This window comes from Aptenodytes forsteri, unplaced genomic scaffold, assembly GCF_000699145.1.
Source record: "Aptenodytes forsteri isolate BGI_AS27 unplaced genomic scaffold, ASM69914v1 Scaffold84, whole genome shotgun sequence".
In the NCBI taxonomy this organism is placed as follows: Eukaryota; Metazoa; Chordata; class Aves; order Sphenisciformes; family Spheniscidae; genus Aptenodytes; species Aptenodytes forsteri.
In genome coordinates, this window is record NW_008795492.1 from 1,286,496 (window position 1) to 1,297,402 (window position 10,907).

General features: G+C 37.5%; 1 protein-coding gene across 1 annotated transcript in view; it reads left to right on the forward strand.

Moving 5' to 3' along the window:
• Positions 1–391: 391 nt before the first annotated feature.
• SMG1 (SMG1, nonsense mediated mRNA decay associated PI3K related kinase) overlaps positions 392–10,907 on the forward strand; it is a 59,988-nt gene continuing 49,472 nt past the window's right edge. The window contains exons 1-3 of the mRNA XM_019472671.1: positions 392–551; positions 4,579–4,734; positions 9,829–9,965. Coding sequence (XP_019328216.1) covers positions 4,719–4,734; positions 9,829–9,965 — 153 coding nt within the window. The 5' untranslated portion in view covers positions 392–551; positions 4,579–4,718. The remainder of the gene's footprint in view (positions 552–4,578; positions 4,735–9,828; positions 9,966–10,907) is intronic.

Consider the following 10,907-nt stretch of genomic DNA (forward strand, 5'->3'; position numbering starts at 1 on the left):
TGTGGATTAGTAATGACTTTCACAAATGGTAGACACTGTATCGCCTAGCTGTGGTATATACCTATACCTGGTTGTATTTTATTTTTCACTTCTGGGAAGTAATTTTTCCTTATATAGGCATCCAACTGAAGAGAGACTTGAGAACGTCCTGAGAAAAGGCACTGGCGCACTAGAACGCATTTCCTTTGCATGTTGCTGTAATAATTAGTCAATTCCAATCCCAATGTGAATTTAAGGTCACTTTTTAAGAAGCAGGTTAGACATACAACTTTTTTGACACAGGAAAATACTTTTGGGATTGTCATTTAAATATGTTGCATTTATAAGTGAATGTGAATCCCACTCCTGTTATACCCCTACATAAAAAAAATATTTTTCTCTTTATAGAACTGACAGTGCATCAGCTGACCAGGACAATTTAAAATACTCTTCATCCAGAGATCGGGGCAGTTCTGCCTCCTATGGATTACAACCCTCAAATTCAGCTGTGGTGTCTCGACAAAGACACGATGATATCAGAGTCCACACTGACATACAGAATGAAGAAAAAGGTATACAGATTGCTGTTTCATGTGTAAATTGTGAGGGGACATTCAGAGAAAGGCAGTAAACTTGAAATGGTGGAGAATTTTTTTTTTCCAAAAAAAAGGCAGTGAACTGATACAGCTCATTGCCACAGTATCACTGTGTTGAGAGATTTATCAGGGATCAAAGAAATGTTGTGGTTGATATGAATAGTGAGAAAAATATGCAGTTGCATTAGGAGAAGAATGTAAGAGAAGACTTAATGCATTAACAAAATAAGCACTTTTTCCTAAAGAATAGTATTCTGGATGTGTCTGGTCTGCAAGTTGAAATTTCTTCCTGAATACTGTCTAGTGCGTCTGGTATTGAAAATGGACTGCCTGATTAAATGGGCTACTAATCTGATACATTACCTATTGCAGTTTTACTGCAGCAAACTGGAATCTTTGATTGGGAATCAAATCTATATTTTGTCATTAATGGGAATTTCTACTATGTGCCTCAGTCTGACTTCATATAAGTCACGTGGTGTATGGTTCATACAATTTTTTCCTGTTCTTTTTTGAGAATAGAAATACTTTCTCTAGAAAATAGCTAAAAATTCAGAATCATCTCTCTTTCATATTATGAAAAAAATTTGTATTCTGATTTTTTTTTTTAATCGCCAAATACAGGTATCAAATAGGAGGATTTTTTGCTTGCAGAGTCACTTTTTAGACTATGTAAATCTTCAGGCAGGCCAGACTCCAAAAAAAAAAATCTCACAGGAATATTAGTGTGGGAGTTTCTGTTCAGGAGCCTAAAAAGCGTTCGCACTCCCCCTACTTCTCTGCCCTGTAACTAACTGTAAAGAATTGCTACATCTTAGGGGAAGTTACAGCTGGGTGTGCTGATGCAAATTTATTTTTTTATAAGTAATAGGTACTGTTAGTTAGAGGCAGGAGTGTGAAACACGTATTTAATCTGCATACCTTGAGAACCTTAAGATTTGGTTAACTTTAACAGAGAAACTGCTTAGAAAGTGAGTATATTTGTCAGTGTGTTTGCTAGCATGGAGAGTCTTACTGTGTTTCACACAGACTGGCATAGTAGGTTATTCTCATACTTTGAAGTGTACTAGTATTTAAAGAACGTACTGGCAGTATAGTGAAATAGTAAGTTTTGGACAAATTCAGTAAGGTAGTTTGAAGTTGCTGGGAAAGTGCCATTTGAAAAGAAAGATGCACCTCTCTCCCTCAAGTACTGTATCTTACAGGGCATGTCTCTGCTAGCTCAGCACTTTAACTATGCTATTTTGTTCAGGTGTGACTTGAAAAGAGATGATTAGGATATTCTGTACTGTAAAACCAAATTCCGAGTATCTATAGTTAATTTTTATTTTTGGAGAAATTGTAAGCTTATAGATGCAGAATAGTTTCTTTGTTTACTAAGATTTTTCAGTTAATCTGTTGGAGTCTGCCAGCATGGAGTTTTCATTTTAAAGAACTTTTCTATCCTGGATAACGGTATGTCACAAGTGCCTAGAATCCTTGAGAAGAGATTCCACACGCGCCCCCCCCCCCCCCCCCCCCCTCACCCCGTGTCTCACTCAATAAAAACACCCCCCAGTTTCTGGTGTTGATGATAAAAATTACTTCCAACTTGATAATTTCTTGAAGTTGTTCAGGTTTGAAAACCTCCAAGGATGGGAGGTTCTGCAGCCTCTCTTAGCATCCCTTTTAGTGTTTTACCACTCTCCTGGTAAATAATTGTTTTCTCATATCCACTTTGAATTTCCCTTGCTGCAACTTAGAACTGTTGACTCCTGTCCTTTTGCTCTGCATCTGTAAGATTAGTCTGGCGCGTGCTTTTTTTTTTTAATAACCCCTCACATTAACTAGTGGAAGACTGCAATTAGATCTCTCCCCTTGGTCTTCTCTCCTTTACTTTATAAAACAAGACAGGGGAGTTGGTAGATTTAAGTTTTTAAAACTAAATAGAAGGCTCTTGGGTTTTTACTTAGAGATGAGATGTTCTCCCTTCCTGCAACACTTTCCTCCCTTTTGATTTGTAACTATGATGTGCTCAGAGTCCTTACTGCTAAAAAGATACTGCGCTAGTATTCGTATGTCATGGTATCTGCATATTTATGCTAAAATTAATAACAGTGACATAGCTGATCACATTCTTATTTGGTCTCAGATTTAACATTTAAAGGGAAATGAATAGAATTTGTATATATTAGGATTTTCAAAAACTTTTCAGACCAGGAGATAACTGGAGAGTTATAATGTAATATTTACAGCCTTATTGCCAAAAAACCTGATTGCCCTGCTGTTTTTTTCATTACTCTAAATGACAATTTGTTTCATATTGTTACCAAAGATGTACCATCTATATGTCAAATGGGAGAATATAGGTTTGTGTTGAATTCATTTCATATAATGTCAAATACGCTGTAGCAAATACTACGTGCCTTTGCAGACAACTAAAAAAGCTGGGATATTTTGTGTGCTAGAGGGAAAGTATGAAATAACTTTAAGAACTCTGATAGTGTATGGTAGTATGTCTATTTTTGATAGTTGATGTTTGTGGTCTTGAATGCATGATTACCTGACATCTTCAGTTAAACTACTTTCTTTGTTGCTTTGAATTTTAGTGATACACTTCTGTTTAGTCATAAACATAATTATTGCTATTAGAAGTAATTTCCTTCATAGGACAGTGTTGGTTTGTTATGACAAAATAATGCTAAGATGGCATACATGCTAGTTTATGTTTAAAAATTGAGTGTAATGTTGTAAATCCAAATATACACAAATTATCTTTACTGTAACTGTAATTAACTAATTACAACTGAGACTTTGCACAGGATTCTGTAATGGTAGGGTAGTCCCGTGTGTATAAAAATACACAGACTTCTACTGGTAGTTCACAGCTTCTTTTTATCAAAAGCTTTGCCTTCAAGATGACATTCTTTACATCTACTAAGGTCCAGATTCACCTTAATGTTTGAACTTTTTTTTTAATCTGTCCTGTAGTCTCGTTAGGCTGCCTCTTTTTACGGAGAGCCACCTCTCCTTTTCCCCAGGCTTGCTTTTATACACTGATGCAGGTGGAATTGTGGAAATACCTTTTCTGAAAGAAGTCTTGCATATCTTTTGTTGTTCTGGGTTTAATTTTATTAGTTGATTTTTCCCTGTCTCAGGCAGGGAAGGCACTTTAGAAAGCTGCCTGCACAGCTGCCTGGAAGGTGAGCTCTAATACATTGAGTGAGGTATGGGGCAGGCTCAGGGGACAGTTTCACTTCTGTACAGTACTGCAGAGGAAGAACCTGCCCCTCAAAGTGGTGTGGCAGACTGGAAAAATCTTTGGTTTCAACATTTGAGTATGTAAATTATTGTGGATCTAGGAGTAAAAATAATTGAATTACTCAAAATGACACTTTTATTTCCATTTTATATTGTTACCAAAGATGTACCATGTGTATCTCAAATGGGAGAATGTAGGATTGAGTTTAATTAATTTGAGATAATGTTAGTATTAGTGTGGGGAAAATATTGACTGTTGTATGTTTAGGGAGAGTTGTTCAATCTGTACATATAAATAATCTGTGACTTTTTAAAAGCTTTCTCTTTTTTGGCCATTTTACGGAGCCTGTGTGGTGGATTTATAACAAAAACAGAGTGGAAATTTGATGTGCATAATCAAGGAGCAAGTAAGTGAATGTATCTAGCTGTATATACTAGCAGTTTGACATGAAGGGCCTTGTAAAATACAGGGTCAAAAGTAATAAGAAAACCCCAAATGCAACAAAATCTATGTTAAACTTCATTGCAATAGTGGTTTTCTCATATGCTTAAAAAAAAGACTGATTAGATTCTGAATATGTGACCTGGAAACTTAAAGGGCATAACGAAACATTTTTGCATGTGAAAGTGAAAAGGGAAGCTAAAGAAGGTGGTAGAGGATAGGGCTGCTAATTTGCATATGAATTTAATAACTCATAACATACTACCTTACTAAATATATGGTCTGATAGCCTGTTTTAATCTCACGTTGGTTTTTCCACAGGTGGCTACAGTGTCAATGGAGGATCTGGGGAAAATACTTATGGTCGGAAGTCGTTGGGGCAAGAGCTGAGAGTTAACAATGTGACCAATCCTGATTTTACCAGTGTTCCGCATGGGAATCGTGCTTTAGCCACAAAAGACATGAGGAAATCACAGGGTAAGGATACCACAGATTTTCAGGAAAGGAGGATGACTTTATGGCAACCTCTCTTGTGTTCAGAATATGAAAAGAAGTTCACTACGATTAGGCAATCTATATGGATTTTATTTTTTGTGGTATATGATTAGATGATGTTGATGGAAATTGTCATCTTGTATTTACTGTTCCCTGCATTGAGGCTTCCTCCATAGGTTAGGCAGATCTCTCGACTATATGGCTTATGCTATCAATCTTTCACTTTCCTTTTGAATAGCTTTTGAACCCTTATTCAGGTTAGACAAATTTGGCTCAGAGATCAAGGGCTCCAAAAAGGAGAACTTGCTCTCAGATTTGTTGAAAATTGATGCCTGAGTAAAAAGTTGTTAATTAATGAGTCCTTAGCGTAGGAAAACCTGCAATGGTGAGCTCAACCGTTATCTGTTCTCACTGGCCTGCAGGTCAACTAGTCATCACATCATACCAGCTGATTAGTCAGTAGATGTGTACTTCTGAACCAGCCACAATTCATGCTCGCTCTTGCTCAGCTGAGGATTAGAGGCCAAGGAGGAACTGGAGGCATCATAAGAATGTGGGCAAGGTCTTGGGAGATACAGTGAGAGGAAATCTGGAGTTGCAAGAGGGTGCAAGAATGCTGGGCATGTGTTTTTGAGAAAGAAGGCTTTACTTTTCCCACTATTTGGGTTTAAATCATAGTTTAAAAAAAAAGACGGTTATTCCAAGCACTTTTGAATGAAAGTAGAAACTTTATGACTAAGCACTGTCATTTATTGCATCACTTAGTATAAGTGGTAGTTGAGCCACTGACAAAAACTGTGACTGCTTTATGCCAGGCACATTATAAACATGTGAGGACACAGTGTTTCTCCTCAGGGATTTATATTTCAGAGGAGACAAAAGGTGAAAGAAGAGTGTTTAGTGTGCTTTGCGGGTGGAAGAACTGAAGTGCAAGTTATGGGTTAAACTCAGATGTTATAATCCCATTCTGGTGTCTTGATATAAAAATTATTCAGTCCTTTTAGTGTCTTAAATTATGTCCATGTAGACGAAATAGAGAATTGTCTAATGGAGAACTCTGTAAATAATACTTCTGGTAGTGGCTTGTGCGTGAATTTACTATTAGTTAGTACTGGCAGAAAATTCAGACTGTTCTCCTAGGTACGCGAGCACCTCTAATCCTTAAAATGTTAGTAACTATAATTTTGGATGACTGAAGTTGCTGCCTATGACTTGTATGCTTCTGTATGTATTCTGTCCTCTAGATGTCAGATTTCAAGAGTTTCTCCTTTTTAACTGGGCTGTCTTTGTGATTGTCGTAGGTTTCAGCAAGTCCTTTTGATTTTTCATATCTTCTTCAAAATACAGTGGGATTATATTGCAACAGGATCTTATTTTTAAAATTCTTTTATATTTTCTTGTTTGTTAGTGTCTGCATTAAGCAATTTTTAAAATAGTCATCTTCTGTGAGTGAGTTAGCATGTGGCTAAGACCTTGCTGATTTTTCACAAAGTGGAAGTCGTACAGGTGTTCATTAACTAGTGCTTTGATTAGTATAGCTTCAGTCATGCTCTTGGTTAGGTTTTTAATTCTTATTTTTAGGTTATGATTATGGCTCAACGGACAGGTAACACTTACTCTTTTAGGGAGTAATACCAATGTTCATCAGATATTAACTGAATAAAAACAAAGCTGCTTTTAGTAGAGTTTTGAACAGTACATCTCGTTCTAGCAGCAGTTAAATGTACGTCTCATACTAGTAACCTTGGTGGTGGTAGTTTTATTTATACAGTTCTGGTTTTAGGATTTTTTGTATGTAGAACAGCACAACCATATTTCAAAATAAATTAGTTTTCCATGAAGAGATTACAAACAAAAAGATGAACGCAGAGAAGACAACACTAAAAAGTTGCAAGTTGTGGATTTAATTAATTCAAGGCTTATACTTACTGTTGACTTTTCGTCTAACACTGAAGAGTCAACCAACATTTTTAGGGACAGGAGGGGTGTGTGTGTTTTTTATGGACCTTGCAAAGATCTGGAATATCTTTATAAAAAGTTATTTAGTAAAAATAATTTTCAGTGTTTTCCAAACCACTGTGTCCTGGTTTGCCCTTCAAGAGCAGTATCTAGTAACCTAATCCAGCTGTGCTGGTGTAGCTTCCCATGTGCTTGCTGAGTGGCAGAGATCACTGGGAGTGATGGAAGAGATGTGTACTTTGCGTTCCTGGTCCAGGTTAGTGTTGGTAGAGTGCAGCTGTAGGAATATTGCAGAATAGACTTCTCTCTTTCTTATGAGGCACATCTGTTGTCTTGGAAAGGACTATATTATGCGGTGGCCAATGCACTGGATTATTCAAGGACATACTCAAATTGCTGTTTTGAGAGGCTTCACATGCAGACAGTCTAATAGTGAAATAAGTGTGTGTAGATTCAGTTCAGCTTAAGCTTTCAAGGATACATTCAGTAATGTAGAACCCAGTACTTTCCTAGCAGAAGAGTTTTCACGTGGAATTATTCATGAATAGCAGTTGCACTTTTTATTTTGTGTATCGTAGTCTGTGTTAATTTCCATTGTAACCAAGCTTTAAAAGAACTTTAATTCTTGTTTGCATATGTTTTGTTTCCAAACTATTCCATTTGAACTTTCAAAAAAATATTTTTTTTCCTCTGGTGACCTTCTCCTACTGCCCAGGTTTTAAAGAAAATGGTAGACATGGTACACCCCTGGGCAGGCTGCATCCTTCCTGGTAGTCCTTTTCTTTCTCTTCCAGGGCTGATAAAAAAATTTTTTGGGTGGCTAACTGTGCTAGGTCCATCTTTCTGAAGTTTGGCTATGTATTGACCATTGGCAGCCAAGCCTTGGACTACAGCTGCTAGCTCAACTCTGGGCAGAAATACAAGGAGATCTTCAGATGCAAGTGGTCATCTAGCAGGGATTGTAGTTATTAGTCTGGCACCGTCACTCAGGAAGTCTTCAGATACTGCTTCAGAAGGTGTCTTTGCTGAGCATGATTCCTTGTATGTTGCTCACCAGACATGTGGCTTTTTGTCCACTACTGAAGACTGTGGCTTCCAGATAAAGCAAGGGAAAAGAAACTTAATTCTTCCTAAATGGATATGTATGCCTTAGTCTTCTGTAAAATCAGTAACATCTTCAAAGAAGAGCTCTTCATGCCTGTCAGATAACATCTCAACATGTCTTGTGTGGTGGTTGTAGCTAGGAACAAAACGTGGATTCGATCCTTCAGACTCTTACTGCTGTTTTTAAGTTTGCTAAGCCTGCCTAATCCTTCAGAATGTCAGGTGTCTTCAAAATTAATTGCTTAAACTGATGCCTGGCAAGAAACAGGCCTATTTTATTCATACTCTTTTTTAAAATTCAAAAAATAAAGACATGAAAATAAGGTTGAGAATATTCTTCATGACTATAATACAGAAGTCATGTTCTCCTGCAGATGATGTCATGACCTGTAAGAGTTACTGGCCTGTGGGTGGGTTCATAGGAGTCTGTAATACACAAGGACACAAAGGGTTTTGTTTCTTAAACTTCTTTATTACAAGTTACTACGAATTACCACTAGTAAAGCAAGTATATACTTATTACTTATATGCATACCTATATATATTATTTGAAGTGTTACCGGTACAGCACTCACCAAACTTCTCCCAGGAGTGGGGCCAATTGATGACAGACAAAGTCTCACTTCAATGATGATCTGCATCACGGAGCCTGGAGTCAGTCAGGCGTCCCCAGCGAGGGTCCGGTCTGTCCAGGAGATCTTGTGTAGCGAAGTCATTGCAGGGGGAGCTCTCGGATAGAAGCTCCATTTTGGGTAGAAAGTGAGTTATTTTTATATTGTTAGAGACATAAGGGGGCGTAGGACACAACTGCCTGGAGCCACCAGTAGCTCTTACTAACTACTGTTTTTCACCTGGAACGGCCACTAGATGATGCCTGTTTTCTATTTTCTCAGACCAATGTTTGCTTTCCCAGTCTGTTTTTCCGGCAGGAGCAGCGAATAGCTGTTGCTGATTCCTGCTTTCCCAGGATGTTTTCCACCATTACAGTCTATTTTTCACCTTTCCATACAATAAGTTTGTTGTAGCAGTTTCTTGGTTTTGCACTTATCGAGGTTATCTCGGGATGTCTCAGGTTCTTAGGTACCCAGCTGCCCTTCAAGGATGCTCTAAGTTGCCAGGCTGGGTTCCCAGGCTAGCAGTTCCCGGGCTGGCAGACATCATCTTCTGTCAGTATTTTTCCATTATAACCAAGTTGCCTTTATGGCTGCTCGCATCAGATGACCGATGTGCAACATACCAGAGAAAAAAGCTGTCTGTAGTTGTCTTGGGTGTTCTCCTAAGAGTCATGGTGACCAAGAAAACCTCATCGTGTTCCATGAATCCTCTTATTTTAATCACCATGAAACATCTAACATTAAACTCTTCAAAAGAAACTTTGTTTCCTTTTTGCAAATGAGGGAAATAAATTATTCATATGAATTCATTGTAATTGGTACCTAAATCAGGTAAACTGAGTTGTGACCTTCACTGGTATCAGTAGTGCAATTGGTCAACTTAAATGAAATGTTTTCTTAGGAAGATGCTAATTCTCCTATATTGTGATCCACTTAAATCAACAGCCACTGCACCTCTATGTGGTGTATATTTTGTTCCTCAATAGAGGAAGATTAGATCTATTTTCCTTTCAAAGCAGAACCCTGCTAGCTATCAGAGGACTAGTCAGTAGTAGTAGGTCTGATTTTAACCTTACCACACCCCTTTTAGTTCCATTTGTGTAGAAGGGACTAAATCTAGGTTTTTGTGTAGAAGTAAAACAGTTCTGCTTAGTTCTGAATGAGTTTTACCCAGGTACTGGGCTGTCCGCTGGGAGAAATGAAATATTTTGGTAGCTAAATTAGATTTTACATTTAATTTTCCTCATATTAGCTTTGAAACAAATCAGGATTTATTTTTTTACTTTTTTCTCAAATTACTATTATGACTTATTGAGTCCACAGATACACATTTCAGACAATACGGATGTTATTGATCAAATGCTGTAGAGAAAAGAAGTAATTGCCTTTTCTTTTTCAGAGCGATCGTTGTCTTATTCTGACGAGTCTCGACTGTCAAATCTTCTTCGGAGGATTACTCGGGAAGACGACAGAGACCGAAGACTGGCTACTGTAAAGCAATTGAAAGAATTCATTCAGCAACCAGAAAACAAACTGGTTAGTAATTTTTACTTTTCCATAGCACTGGAGTATTTCTCGTTTTATAAAACTGTCTTTTTAAAAATCTGAATATTGGGATACGTCTGCGAGGAATATCTTACATACAAGGAATTGCCTTCCATAACAAAGGAAAGTGTATTCCTGGATTGCCTGTCCTTTTTCCGGCATTCAGGAAATTTTTTATTGCTTGATTACTTATGACGTATTGCCTCAAAGCAAACTACTGAATACATGGGCTGTAGGAATAAATATGGCATGCATATGGGGTTTTTTGACTGGTCTTAGCAATATCCTCTGGATCCTTCAGCAAGGAAATAGAGGAAAAAGGAAGCAAAATGTGTTGTTGTCTTGTTCAAGAACTGTTTCTGTATTTTAAATTAAAAATATGCAGATATTTATAGTCTTGTGAAATGCTTAAGAGTTACTCAGCTTTCTAGCTAAACACCTTTGTATGTTGATTCCCCTTTATGGGAAGAGAACAACATAAGTCTTTGTTTTCATTACATCTTTGGGTTTTTTAATGGGTTGCTGGACTCTCCAATATCCTTAAGTGTTTCTTAAGGATGGGGGGGGAAGTATCCCACTGTGGGTATACGTTTTTAATATTACTTTTTCTGAAGTGAAGTATTAAGAGTATTTTGTCTGACACATCTTCCCCACTGTTTTAGAGAGCTTAGGAGTTCTCCAAGTACTGAAAAAGCAGGAAGTGATGGTTTAATACCCTGCCGCTCATTTACAGGCATGTCGTGGTTTAACCTCAGTCGGCAACTAAGCACCACGCAGGCGCTCGCTCACTCCCCCCCACCCGGTGGGATGGGGGAGAGAATTGGAAGAGCATGAGTGAGAAAAACTCGTGGGTTGAGATAAACAGTTAAATAATTGAAATAAAATGATAATAATAATAATATAATAATAATAATAATAATAATAATAATAATA